At 43.2% G+C, this 15,061-nt stretch overlaps 1 protein-coding gene across 2 annotated transcripts; it reads left to right on the top strand.

Annotated features, from left to right (window-relative positions):
• The first annotated feature begins 183 nt into the window (after positions 1 to 183).
• Positions 184 to 14,185, top strand: septin7b (septin 7b). 2 transcript variants are annotated; one of them, XM_040165460.2, is made up of 15 exons: positions 184 to 309; positions 1,747 to 1,757; positions 2,102 to 2,204; positions 4,560 to 4,666; positions 5,878 to 5,978; positions 6,095 to 6,229; positions 8,672 to 8,789; positions 9,248 to 9,340; positions 9,415 to 9,511; positions 9,637 to 9,688; positions 10,162 to 10,290; positions 11,028 to 11,048; positions 11,871 to 12,006; positions 12,594 to 12,736; positions 13,106 to 14,185. In XM_040165460.2, exons 1-15 carry the CDS (start codon positions 306 to 308, stop codon positions 13,143 to 13,145), a joined length of 1,290 nt encoding a protein of 429 aa, XP_040021394.1. In that variant the 5' UTR covers positions 184 to 305; the 3' UTR covers positions 13,146 to 14,185. The 2 variants fall into 2 exon arrangements, with proteins under 2 accessions (XP_040021394.1, XP_040021399.1); XM_040165465.2 differs by lacking the exon at positions 11,028 to 11,048.
• Positions 14,186 to 15,061: the final 876 nt, after the last annotated feature.

Raw genomic sequence — 15,061 nt, forward strand, 5'->3', positions numbered from 1 at the left:
CATAATAATGTAAAACTACTTCAACATGATCAAAAATAAAGTCTTTTTCACATAAAAAAAAAAAGTGTTTCTAGTTATCGCGAGAACACATGAAGACTCAAAGGTAAATAGGAATGATCGCGAGACTACAGTGTTCCTCCCTTTACGATTCACGTAGAGTTTACGTCACCCTGGAGGCGTAGGTTCGTAGAGAAATGCAAGTGCTGCGCGTCTCATACTGCGTAGTTCGGGCGAAATCAGCGAGAAGGGGAATGTCGGCTCGTGAATGATCGTTTTTTTTTGAGGCGGCAGGGAGCGTCAACGTTATGGGTGAGACTGCATGTAGCCATTTATTCCAAAAACCTTGATTTTAAAACACCAACTGTTAAGACTTGTATTGGGTTGTGTTAGCTTTTTAAATAATTTGCCCGTGCCGCTATTTTAGCTTCTTCAGTTGTCTGAGCAACCAACGCCCAGTCGTCCGCCTCCAGTTGGCTTGGTTGCAAGCTAGCCAGCTAGCGCTAGTCGCTAGCCGGGGCTTTTGCCAGCAGGCTGTACTGCCTAACTGGAGAGTCATTTCCTGCCTAAAGCAAACTTTCTATTTGTGTTAATAGCCAAGACAAGAAGCCACGTTAAGACACATATCAGGGTTACCTTTGCTGTTGTTCTTCTAAATATTGTCCAAACATCTAGCAATTAGACTAACTAATTTAGCTAACTTGATGTAGAATGTTGGATTAAATGTTTCGTGTAACGTTAATTGCTAACAACTACGTTATTGCTTGCGGGCTGAAGACAGTCATTGTAGTTCGCAGTGCGTTTGGCTATTTGAAAATGCTTCTCAAGACGTGGAGAACGGTCACTTTATGCCGTGCATGTAACGTTACCCCCCGATGGGGCTGTGTTAACGTTACGTGTGTGTGAGAGATTGATAATTCTCTTAAACTGCCATGATTGGAGCCTCTAGGTTAGGCAAACAAAGCCGAAGCTGGAAGATGTGCCTCGGTTAAGCATAAGGAGGGCACGGCTGCCATCTAATCTGGATTAAAGGGGATCTGGTACCTTTAGAGATCATTCTTTTTTTTTTTTTAAAGTTCATTGGCTTCAGACCTCCTAAATCAAAATAATGTACCTGATTCCCAACTAAAAACTATAAACACTTTCTGTTTTCGAACAGACAAGTTGTCATTTTTATATTGACACCTTACAATTTCTGCTCTGATTTTTAGATTATAAAACCCTGTGATTTAAAAAATGAGAAAAAGAGATTGGCGGTTAGCTTGGTAACATTTTACAGAACCCAGTATGTAATGAATCCCAAGCTGAAGCATAGGCTGGTGCTGAGATCAAACTGCGATTCCTGTAGGCAAAATCTGCAAATGAAGTCCTACGATCACACAGAAGACGTGTGGGAGGCTGTTGGTTGGCAGGCAGATGCTTCACCGAAAGAGGCAGAAATCCTCTCCTCCTCAAATGGAAAGCTGCAGCAGCAGTGGGGGGGCGCCGTGCTTTATGGTGCCGGTGACATTAAAGGAGCAGGTTGGCCAGCGTTGTTACAGTAGCCAGGATTGTGAATCATTTGGCCCGGAGCTTCTCTCAGCTTGGGAAGCCGATTCTGGAGACAGAATGGTTTGTGTGTCAGATGGCCTGAGATTGATTCTCTGTTGCTTTTTTTGTTTCTGTGCTCTCTCCCGTTGCTTTGTGACCCCGGACACGCTGGCCTTTCCTGCACGTTGGGAAAACGTCACATTGATCTGCACAAAACAGCAGTACAAACAGTAAGTATTGGAAGTTACGCCTACACTTTAAATAGCTGGACATTAACCACCAGTGTTGTTAAACTCTGTAGAACGTAGTTTTGAATCTTACTCAAAATCTCCAGTAAACCTCAAATCTTAAATATCTCCTTTTACTTGTTGCATCTTGAATTGGAATATTTTACTCCATTGTACATGTTAAATATCTTCCATTCAAACTGGATTAAGCAGAAGTGTCAAACAGAAGTGGGAACTTGATGTTCCCCTCCAGGGTTCAGGTGGCTTTAAAGCCTGCATTCAAGCTGAGGTGCAAGATAATATTTATTTGTGTATTTAATGTGCTTAATACATATATTTTTTTGCAGCAGCAAAAGAATCTGGAAGGATATGTTGGCTTTGCAAGCCTCCCCAACCAAGTGTACAGGAAGTCGGTCAAGAGGGGCTTTGAGTTCACCCTGATGGTCGTAGGTAAGAACGCACGCTGCTCAGCCTTCTTTTGTATGAGTCATTCATTTTAATTGTTGGGGTTGGTATGAAAAAATCCTCCACTCTGGTTTGTTTTTAAGAAACAAATGTTTTGTATGTCCCTGGTTGTATTCATGCTCAATGCACAGGCCCCCGGCTACTTATTGATATGAGTCAGAGAGGAGGGCACCTCTGCATTGCTGGTGTGTGAGTTTATCTCGATGTCAGGTCCTGGTCAGTGTGGGCCAGGACCGAAACATTCGGGGTGGATTCATCTAGAGCTGCCCTCGCAATCAAAAAAAGGACACATTCTTTTAAAACGTCTGTATGTGGTGGTTGACGCTGAGCCAAGATCTTCCCCGGCTGATCAGTCCCTGTTTGGAGAGAAAATGTTTCTTCGGGTCAAAACCATTTCCTGTGGTGGGACCAACAGAATTTACCCAGCATGCCTCCTAAGAATAGCGCATCTCCCGTCGCGCTCAACGCCGCTTTGTTGCTACAGGTTTTTTGCTGAAATTCTGCCGATAGCTTTCAGTAACTGCAGCAAAAACCAGCTGCACACAAATATGTTAATATTAGTGTTTAGCTTGTTTTTGCTGTTTTAAGGAACTTGCATTAGAACATCTCATGACAAGGCACTTGGCTTGTCGATGCTTCTATTCTCAGCAGTGTCCTCTGTGAAAGCTGCTGGATGGAGACCAAGTGGTCCTCTGGGGCCTGTGAATGCCTCAATGTGTTCAACAAAAAGCCTCATTTTGGGAAAAACTTTAGACAGGGTTGCACTTGATGCTTTTTCACCCAATGGTTATATTTTGGATTACTTGATCTTCAATGATTATTTTTAACAATCAATTTACCAAAACGAAATATAAAAACTTTCAATCAGGAAAATACTGGACCTCAAATTCATCAGTTTAATTACTGTATTACAAATAACTCTTGCCATGTCTTTGTACTTATGTACTTGTACTGGTGTTTTTAGCAGTGTGGGAGCAAAAATCATAACATTCAAAGACTGTCACAACAATCCATTTTCTCCCTCTTACACCGTTAAAGCGAACACAACAATGTTAAATGACGCATGGCAGTTTCTCCTACAATTATATTGGGGCGGTGCCCCGTCCAAGAAATGACTCTGAAAGGGCCCTCTGGGCACGGCAGAGTTCCGCTCTGAGGGGCACACACACGCGCATACGTGCGCGCACACACAGGTGAGCACGCTCCCACCAGCGGACACGAGTCCTAAAATGCCAGTGTACGTACGTCTGTATCCGTCCTCCTTCAAAGCTGTGAGCCGAGGGGAAACACTGCACGGTGTAACATGAAATTATCCTAACCGCTTCACACAGAGCAGCAGCTATATCTCTGGCCAAAACACTTCATTGGAAATGTTGTTTTGAACTAGACAAAACTGAACTTGTTCTCAAGGTGAATATCTGTTTAGACTAGACATGCACTTCTTGCTTTCATATAACATACAAATGTCGTTGCATCTATTAACAAGGAAAGTAGAGAAGGTCCTCTGGGCTTGTTGGTAGTTAAATGCTTGCTATTGTTGTTATGGTATCACCCTCTTGCATGGACACACACACACACTTAATATTCCGTTTTCCCCGGCTCTGGCGAGCTGTTGGCCCACATGTCCCCGCCGTGCAACGCAATGCGTCACCAGTCTGGTGTGAAAGCGGATGAAAGGACAGGGAAGGACAGGAGGGAGATGGGACCGGTACCGCCAGCAGTGACTGGCCCGTCGGCCGACGCCTCACAAACACGTGACCTAAACAACCTGCTCAGACGGCAGAGCTCATTTCACAGGCCTGTCATCACCGCGTACATTTGTAAATGTAACAAGCGCCTTCCCCTCGCACCAAATGTGCGACAGGCAAATGCTCCCGTGCGAGCTTTCCACACATCACCCGATGACTGTTGCTCTGGTGTAAATGGTGGCTCGTTAAATATTGACTGGGCAAACAGTGTCAGTGGTCATTTCCACTAATGATTCTTTTCATTGGGAGCTTGGAAACTGGGCACAGAATGGCGGGCCGAGCTCGAGGAGCCTCCCAGACCACACCGCCAGTCAGCTGCACATAACAAGAGCCTTTGTCTGTGTGCTTTCCTCGGCCCTTTAACTGTTAACGCAAATGGATTAATGTCTTTGGCAAATGTCAGTCTCGTCCCCCGGGACAGAAGGCGTGGCCTTTGATGGTCTTTATTGTGTCAACAGGGATGATTGTGTTGAGGCACTATAATAAATGTAAGGTTTTATTCCAGCGCTTTACAGCCTGACCTCCTTCCAAAGGCAACAGTATTCTTTAAGCACTGATTTCTCTTCCTTTTGTCTTTTTTTTTACCCCCTAGGCGAGTCCGGGTTGGGCAAATCCACGTTGATCAACTCACTGTTCCTAACCGACCTGTATTCAGGGGAGTATCCTGGACCTTCACATCGAATCAAAAAGACTGTACAGGTACGTTTCGGCACATGAATCCGATATTTTGGCCCAGATGTAGCACACGGCGTTCGCAACATCAGATCAACTTTGGTTACACAGAGATGGATGAGCTACACTATCCAAACCATCAATGTGAGGTGGTATTTGAAAATGTGTGGCTTGTTTACTGTCTCATAGTACATTGAATTAATGACGTAAATAGCAACTTTTATGGTTTCTAAATATGTTCTACTATGAAGCACTCAAGTAGATAAACTTCAAAGTGAATACATCAACAGTCAAATTCTTTTCTTGCTATTTAATATTTTCAGCAGCAACTGGACCTTCACAAAAACTACAGATTATAACAAAAACCTACATAAATGCAGTGTTCATAAAATATTGTGACTTACAGTATTACGGTGCCAGAAAAGCTTCTCTGCTAAAAACGGAAAGAATCATCTATTTCTGGCTCGGCATTCATCATGCAGACTTCCCAACAAAGAAAAGGTCTCCTCTCAAGTTAAACTGTGGCGTCATCGTAATACACATGAATATTTAGATAATCATGCAGTTTGGCGACTACAGTCTCTGATCCTTTTTAGATTTCTATGTCTGTTGTGATGACATTCGCTGAGTGTCTTGTGGTTCAAACCTGACTCGACGTCCTCTCTCGCCACAAATACCTTTTACAAAAAGCCTCATTTTGGGAAAAACTTTAGACAGGGTTGCACTTGATGCTTTTTCACCCAATGGTTATATTTTGGATTACTTGATCTTCAATGATTATTTTTAATCATTGAGGCTTTTTGTAAAAGGTATTTGTGGCGAGAGAGGACGTCGAGTCAGGTTTGAACCACAAGACACTCAGCGAACACAAATACCTTTTGTCTTTCTCTCCCCAATTACACAACGTTATCCTGCATCTTGACTGACCCGAGTGCTGCACTGTGTCTGTCTGGCTCCCGGCTGACGGCATTGCTGTCTCCAGATGCTTGTGTGTATTTCTGGCTTCTCGGCATAGTTAGCTAAAAGCACAGCCTGACGCGGCCTGTCGCTACACGCCCCTTCAAGTGTTTTTTTTTTTTAAACGTAAAATATATATGATCTGCGATGCTATTAGCCCCCAGCGCTAATGATTTCCCACCCTTTCCTTTTGATATGTTGCGTTTAAACGATTTGGTTTCAACGGCACAGTTTGCGGCAGAGGTAAACGCCACCTGCCCTTCATCTCTCTTGTGTGCCAGGTGGAGCAGTCCAAAGTTTTAATAAAGGAAGGCGGCGTCCAGCTGCTGCTCACAATAGTTGACACCCCGGGGTTTGGAGATGCCGTCGACAACAGCAACTGGTAAGGATAGTGTTTGTGTCCGTGTGTGTGCTCCGTAAAATGTCAAAGCAGTTTGCCAACATTCTTGTTTTAAAGGATTTGTCTCTAACGCAAGCTGTCGTTTGTGCATCACGCAGCTGGCAGCCAATCATCGACCACATAGACAGCAAGTTCGAAGACTACCTGAACTCAGAATCCCGGGTGAACAGACGGCAGATGCCCGACAGCCGAATTCACTGTTGCCTGTACTTCATTGCCCCGTCGGGACACGGGTGAGTCTGAAAGATCCAGAGAGGCTCCTGAATTGTCCATTCATCAGACGGAGATAGAAAGTCAGGCAAGATTGGGGCTCGAGAAAGGAAACGGTCGGGAGTGGGAAGAGGGAAGAGGAACGGTGTGAGGAAATGAGTAAAGAATAGCTTAAGGCGGGAAATGAGAGGTCAAGGAAAGCAGGCCTGTTACTGGTTACTGGTAAGGGTGGTTGGTGGCCATCGCCGTGCAGCTTTTGCCATGCAGTGTGTGCAGAAACCTCTTCACACTCCCACAATTACAACCCTCCCCCAGGCGACTGCTGTAAATAATAATGCAGCTGCCTGTCTTGCAAAGTAATGGTTAAATTTGAAGACGCTGGCAAAATGCCCAGCTGATGATACTGATCGTCAAATGTTTCATAGAGGGATGACTGTGTGGAATTTTTACTTTGTTACTCACAAGCCACCTGCTCTTCTGTAGTCAGTTTGCGGCTCCGCCGTGCTCGTCTTATCTTCCCTTTTAAGATGTGTACATGTCTCGCGCGATGCACGTTTTGGTCAAACGGCAGAATGTGTGGGCGACGTGAACTTGAGAAAGTTAAATGTTGTGGTAATGATATCTTACAAGTGTGAGTGCTGGCTGGCCTCACGGTTCCATTCCATTAGGAGTCTCCTGTCAAAGAATCTCACTCTCTCGTCCTCGATGTTCTACACTGCTGCTGCACTCGGCTCCCTTTTTATCTAGAAAGTGCTTCACAAACAGTCTGTAACAGAAAGTGCTGCGTCTTTTCAATAGATTAGATTCAATTAGATTAATTGGCAAGAGTGAGGTACAATACTGAGTATGTCTGTGTGAACCACCTCCGTGCATAAACAAAACTGCAAGAATAGCCGCTTGAGGCATTTTATACGGCATGAACTGGCCTTGCAGACGTTAGCTAGTTAGTTAATGACGTTTCTCTACTCATAGAGACCAAACCGAACTCCTGGTTATGTTCTGTCACTGCATCGTCCTGCACGTCCTGCACATCTACATCCTGGTATACAGAGTACCCGTCCGCTCTCGTGGCTGCTGTGTGGAGCTACGCAATTTGCGTATATATGCAAATGTGAACCGTGCTCACATGCCCTTAGAGCTGTTGACCGTGACGATGAGCCTTCATCCCATTCTCTCTGTGTTGCTTTTTCTCCTCCTTCCTCAGTCTGTCTCTTCAGTGAGACATTGTGTTTGTACAAGCCTGTCCTCTGTGCCCACACAAGCAGTACTTTAGCCTTGAGGATGGGCAGCGTATCCCCTCACACACACACACACACACACACACACACACACAGAGCATCCACTCATAACACCAGCTGACTGCTCTCACAGCGGCACAATGACCTCCAACAGAGAGACAATCTGAACATTGAACTCTGGTGGCTGGTCGTCTTTGTGGTTTGAGGACGGTGACTCATTAAGTAAAAAATCCCCCACTTGAATTTATGATTAATCCATCTATTCCCAAAACTTTAGTTAAACCCAAATATCTGAGATGTTTTTTGACACCATTTTTTAGGATTACAGCTGATCGGCCTTGCTCAATGATTTATTCATGTTAGCTTTCGACGGAAACATTTATTTGCGTGTGTCCCCGCTGCAGGACAGTGTTGCGTCCTGATATAGTGGCAAAGACGGGAACGTCGCATAAAGGCTCAAGACAAAAAGCCCAGAATTTACGCCAATTGCAAGTCCAAAATGAGGCTTGTTCAGAATGGTTCAAAAAATGGAAATTAGCTGTTGAGCCCTTAAACACAGAGCTATTTCTTTCAGGTTTTATCCTGATGGGTACTGAATCACAATGAGGTTTATCCTTTGGGATTTTTGTGTAGCCTGTAGCAGCAAAAACTCGTTTAGACATAATTACGCGTGTTTGGACATGGACCGTCTGAAGGCCAGTTTTTATCTGATAAATTGAGAACCATTGAAATAGTTTTTATTGTTGTTCTTCTTTTAGATTAAAAAAAATTCTATCAGATGTTCCTTCACGTTCCGTAAAGTCACCTGCATGTCTGTTGGCGCCGCAACGAACATCGCATCAAATTCTGCTTTGAAGCCAATTTGGACTATTTGTTATGTGCACTGAAAAGTATCAAAAAGGAAGAATATCTTGACAAAATGCAAAGATATAGCTCAATAAATTACTCCAGTCAAATGTTATTTATTCAGTTCAAAAACAGCCAAGACTAACAATGTTTTCCCACGACCACCAGAGAATTTTCTGAGAATTTTGAACATCAGTCACACTGATGCTTTTCTATATTTGGTAATGTTGTCAATGTTGAAACAGATAAACTAATTAAATGCAGATCAGAAGAGCAAAGCAGCCCCAAAGTAGTTAAGACATCCGTATTATGTTTGAGTTTGGGACACTGCTCGCCGTATACATTTAAACTACAAACTGCCTCTTTTTTTTATCCACTCAGACTGAAGCCCCTGGACATTGAGTTCATGAAGAGGTTGCATGAGAAAGTCAATGTCATCCCGCTGATCGCTAAAGCAGACACTCTCACCCCGGAGGAATGCCAACAGTTCAAGAAACAGGTCAGTGATTTCCACAGCTGTGTACCACTGCTTTGATTTCTTCATTTACTGCTGCTTGTTCAACAATGACCTGAGGTGTCAGGAGACTTTCCCGTAACTTTTACATAATCAATAAAAAGATCTACTATTGCATTTGGAAGGGGGCTTCTGTGCAATGTGTTTTGCTAAATAACACCCATAATGCACATCAACATGTTTTAGCAAGTAGCTAAAGTGATATATGAATTTGGAGCATACAAGGGGACAATAAAGCGACAAGACGAGTGTCACCTATTAAACAATGAGCGTATGGAGAGTGTGTGTTAAACAGATTCATAATATAACTTTAAAGAATGATTTGCTGCGGCCTTTACCGGGGCTTCACATCAGCTGTATGTACTTCTTTGATAAAGTCAAACTGTGACGGATCAACACCAGACCGCCGTGGGAACCTGTTTTGAAAGATGTTTCCCTGCTAGATCATGCGGGAAATCCAAGAGCATAAAATAAAGATCTACGAGTTCCCCGAGACGGATGACGAAGAGGAGAACAGGCTGGTGAAGAAGATAAAGGTACAGCTCATCATCCGATCCGTCATATTACACTCGTTGGTGAAAGTGAATTCTGAATAATGTTGTTCTGCCAGGACAAGTTGCCGCTGGCTGTAGTAGGAAGCAACACCATCATCGAGGTGAACAGCAAAAGAGTGCGAGGGAGACAATACCCCTGGGGGGTTGCAGAAGGTGAATGTTTGAATTGGTTACCAATGCTTGGCCTGTGCGGTGCCAAATTGAGTGTCTGGGGTCACAAGGTCACGTACTTGTTATTCTGGGGATTGGGTGACTGAGTTCTTGTTTTTCCCGACTAGTTGAAAACGGTGACCACTGTGACTTCACCATCCTCCGGGATATGCTCATCAGGTAAGCTGCACAGGTGGTACACACTCAATCAACCAGTCACAGTATACACACACAGCTACGTTTAAAGGCGGCCTTATAAAGACCTTTTGGTTTTATTCTATGAACCGTTTTACAAATTCAACTCAATGATCAAAAATCATCCTTTTTATTTCATTTATTCTTTTTAATGGTATACAAATTTTACATAGAAATTATCGTTGATATATTAGGTATTTTACCCCATTTTGATTATGATAGACCTTCAAGATATCTTCCATATGTTCTCCCAGCAACTTACCGCCCTGTTTGTAAACATTTAGCAATAGGTCCTGCTATCAGTTAGTGCTACAGTAGCTTGCCGTCATAAACCCTCAGGGCCTTGAGACAGTCGGGTCGTCTACTGCTCAGGCTGCAGTAAAACACAAAGTTCCCCTCCAAACACTTCACTCCAGAGTATTTTAAAGATTTGAAATTGCTTTGTCGTTCCTCCCCAGGACGCACATGCAGGACCTGAAGGACGTGACGAACAACGTCCACTACGAAAACTACCGCAGCAGGAAGCTGGCTGCTGTCACCTACAACGGAGTGGACAACAACCGGGCTAAAGGTCAACTGTCCACCAAGTAAGTCCTGGTCAAAGGTCACTAGAGACCAGACTGGTTAGCTTCTGATCAATGCCGACCCTTGAACTTCAACTTTGAAGAATAGAACTGTTGGTAGAATTGTAATTGGTTTAATTATTTTCTTTATTTAGCCGATTTACAGGCCTGTTAGAATTTAGGAGAATAATGTATCACTCTCCAAATAATGTTTGCTGTGAGGTCGTCTCTCACAGGAGTTTCATTTTTCGTCCAAGTTGGTGGATTTCATTCATCGCCCGCTGCTCTCGCTCTGTCGTTTGACAATCACCTGTTGATTCTGCTTTCGTCGCAGCCTCTCGCTGCACTACTTTGCATAAAATCATGCCACTGATTTTCATACGTTTTCATTCAGAGCGCCATGCGACTTTCTCATTCCTGTGGACACGGGCAAAATTGCTAACTCGCTAAGCTAAATTTCCAGATCTACAGAACGGAGGCCTCACACCTCTGATACTAACACACACGCACACACACACAGCTCAACATTTGGCAAACTGCTAATGTATTAACACCCAGATCACAAAGCCCACCTAGATGTTTTTTTTTCACATTTTCTATTTTTGCCGTCAGCAGTGAAACAGTAGAGGAAGTCACGGAACACGTCTAAGAGGCCGTTGTGTTATTTTAGTGCAAGAACTCATTATTGCATGCTGTGTGTTGTGTGTGTGTATGTTTGTGTGTGTGTGTGTGTGTGTGTTTTGGTTGTATGTGTTTTTTAGACTTGACCCAGTTGAAGGAATGTAAGTGGTGATTTTTATTTCCTAATATTTTTCAGCCCCTTGTATGATGATCGTTTCTCTGCTCTTCCTCCAGTCCTCCTCCTCCCTTTTGGCTGTATTTAGGTCTCCCCCCCCCCTTGCCCCAAGACTTCCCCCTGTCAGTTGATATTTCCAGGAACTGCGGGCGGAAACCCTTGAATTTCCACACTTCTGTATCCTGACAGCTATAAATGTGATGCCTTCATTTTTCCACCCAACAACAAAACCTTTCATTCTTCCCACCGGCTCGGTGCATGAAATGTTTGGAGCGGTTACGAACAACTGAGATTAACACATAATGCTGAAATTGCATATGTATGTATTTAAAATATTTAATTATGTATTGCGACCTGAAGATGTCTCCCTAAGCAATTCCCCCTTTCATGACTTTGCACCCGAATCAGGCCAAATCCAGCTTTAATCTCAGGTAACCTCTCCACATACTTCCTGGTGGGTCTCTGTTCACTAACACGGCGACAAAACATCCTGATGAGCTTTACGAACATCTAACCCGCCGCTAACGGCTAACTGACATCTAGCTCCGGGTTCCCTTCTCTGCCTCTCAGGAACGCCACGTGGTTGCTTTGGTTTCCTGTTCCTGTCACAGCCTTGTTGGATCCCGGCATTCCTGACTTTTTTTTTGCCTCCCCGCTCCGCTTTCCCTCTTGCACCCAGATATGATGTTTATTTTTATGGGTGATATTCCTGTTCCCAATGCAAACTGATGAGTACGCCTTTGATGCTGCGCAGTGCTGATCTCAGTGTGTGTGTGTGGGTGTGTGTGTGTCTTCGTGTTCATCTCAGGAGTCCCATGGCCCAGATGGAGGAGGAAAGGCGGGAGCATGTGACCAAGATGAAGAAGATGGAGATGGAGATGGAGCAGGTGTTCGAGATGAAAGTCAAGGAAAAAGTGCAGAAGCTCAAAGACTCTGAAGCCGAGGTAACACACACACACACACACACACACACACACACACTCTCCTGCGGCCGTTGCCATCGTGGAGTTACTCATCTGTCTCCGCTGCTTCCTTCCTCTTGTGCGGACGTGCTTCAGCGGTTGCAAGTGTGACTGAGCATTGTGTTTGTGTGTTGTTAAATTTGTGTAAATTGAGGTTCATGTTCCCTCTTTTGTTCCCACGTGTTTGTAGCACTTTACTGTATAAAAAGATAGGACACCAAACTCTTCATTCATCATGAGCTGCAACCTTCGATAATGTGCACAAATCATTAACTCTTTTTGTTGAAGTTAAGATTCCCATTGCGGTGTAATCAACAGACACATTAAACATGTTAAAACCCGGACTAAGGATCACTTAAGCAGTGGATGGAGCTGATACGAATGACATTTCTTCAGTTGAGGCAATCTGATGGTTTTGGCTTTGAAATACACATGGAGGCCGCAGGGTTTCTCCTTGATGGGGTAATGGTGAAGTCTGCAGCTCACATGTTCTTTGACTGCGCCTGCTCGGGTGCCTTTTATCAGATACAGAGATCCTGACCTCCACTTTCCCATCTGCCTCTCCGCAGCTCCAGCGGCGTCACGAGCAGATGAAGAAGAACCTGGAGGCGCAGCACAGAGAGCTGGAGGAGAAGAGACGCGTGTTCGAGGACGAGCGGGCGAACTGGGAGACCCAGCAGCGCCTGGAGCAACAGAAAGTGGAGGCTTCCAGGTACGGCTGAGCCCAAACGCCTACTTCATGAACATCATGACCACGGCCGCTTTCAGTGAATCGCAGGGATAAAAGAGTAGTGGAGTAATGAAGTACATTAAGTTGAGGTAGATCACAGCAACGTCGTTTTGGAAATGAAAAGATTTCCACTCGTATGTCGTCCCTCTCTACTCATTGTTAGCCGTGTGGAGGATGATTCATCGAACATGTGAACCCGTCCCACGGATGTCTTACACCATATTAATGCGTCAGGCTTTTGAATATCTGGTTTCCAACAGACGTGTCTTACAAAGTCATTTCTGTATTTGTTGCGTAAGTGAATCTTCAGTTACTTATTATTGAGCCTCTGTGTCATTCTCTTCCCTGCAGGACTCTGGAGAAAAACAAAAAGAAAGGCAAGATCTTTTAAGAGAAGGTCGGCCAGACGACCCCCAACGCCAGTTACTTTTTGTTTGCCAACGTTGCCGGTTCAGGACACCCGTGTGTGGCACTGACATCCTCCTCCCCCTCCTCCTCCTCCTCTTTGTTCTCTCGCTCCCTCCCTTTCTCCCCTGCTCTGTCTGCCAGCACAGCGTTGCTCCTGCTCCCCGCCAGTAGAGGGAGGTATTCTGAGGAGGTAACTAATCTACTAAGTATAAAAGAAATAAATCCACTTCTGAACAGCCAAACCCATGTTATTATTTTAATTGTTATTATTATTATTGTTGTTGTTGCCCCTACCTGCTGCTCTTTTTTTATCCTAAGACTGATAGTCTTAGGAGAGCACAGAATAAAGAAGAAATCCCTGTGAATCATGTCTGACTGTTGTACAATCAAGTTCCGATGAATTTTATTTGTTTACAGGAAAGAGAGCGTAATGGTAAAGAACATTAACCTGATCGTCCTTAGTAAGAGGACAAGGCATTAACTAATCCTTTGTTTGTGTGTATCTGGTTAACTTTGAACCTTCCTTCTGTCAGTGTGACAGAAATGAAACGTGTCAACAAAGAAACTCTGAAATCAAGACAAACAATAAAATGCACCGTGGGCCTTTTTTTTTTTTTTTTTTTTTAATAGATTACAAAAAAAAACTTGCTTAAGCTTCTGAAATGTAACGCTTTCCTTTTCGTCTGTGTTTAGCTATTTCCCACCATTTATAATGTCATAACTGTTATACTTCACTTTAGTTTATTTTTATATATATATACCGAGCCAGCTGGAGTAAAACTTCTTTTGTATGTTTAGAAAAAAAAGAATCCTCAGAGACTTGAGAGCAGCGTCCACTGTTTACCAGAAACACATTCACGTCTAACAGTGATCGATGCTTCAAGAAAAACTATTTCAATCACTCTGCGGGAACCGTCTGTGGAAACACCACAGTTTGCTTTGGCTATGTACTCCATCTCTATTTTTCATTTTATTTTCATTTGTATTGTACAAAGTCACTTAATAAACCTGTGATGATATTGACGGTGAGATGGATTTATTTTGAAAACTGGCTTGGCTGCGTTTGCAATGACAGTTTGTGTTTCTTATATTACTGCTAAGTGTGTATGGAAGCCCATCTCTGCCATGTGTTTGGACAAAAAGATCCTGTTAATCTCAAAATAACGACATAGCGACGTGCTATCAGTGTCTCAAAATAAGGAGCCGGCTGCTCAATCTGAAACCTTATTATTTTGGACATTAATCTCAAAATAAAATGATAATATAATATAGGGAAACTATATTCTATTATCCTTTTATTTTTTACAGGACTTTTCTTAATTCATATTCTAGGAAATGGGCCTCCACGCGTTCGTTTTAGTGATTGTCATGATTTCACCACCAGAGAGCGCTGTTTGCTTGAAAGTACAGAATTGGAAAAGGTTTCAAACGCCACTGATAATATCTGACACTTCTAATCAATAAATCACAAACCGACCAAAGAAAATAAAACGCTTCTTCTCAGTCTGAGATTAAACAAAGTAATAAATCCCAAATCTCCACTGAAATGATTCCTTCCAGTAAGTAAAATACATCGATCCTCAGAGGTTCATTTCCACACCAAGGTTTTAAACCTACCTCCCGAAAATGAAAATATCCATTAAAATGGCACCTCATACATAAAAATAAAATATATATATATAGAAAAGGCGAGAGAGAAATATGTCAGAATAGATATTTGACGTTAAAAGCAAACTAAATAATACTAATGGGCGCCGTTTGTAAAACGTCGCACGTTCTAAAATCCTGCACAGTTTTGCTACATTTAGCATTATCATATAACCAAAAAGGCACGACAATATTCATATGTCACTATTTCAAACATTTAAAGAGAAATTCATGTAAATTTATGCAAAAACT

This window comes from Gasterosteus aculeatus, chromosome 20 (assembly GCF_964276395.1).
Source record: "Gasterosteus aculeatus chromosome 20, fGasAcu3.hap1.1, whole genome shotgun sequence".
Lineage (NCBI taxonomy): Eukaryota > Metazoa > Chordata > Actinopteri > Perciformes > Gasterosteidae > Gasterosteus > Gasterosteus aculeatus.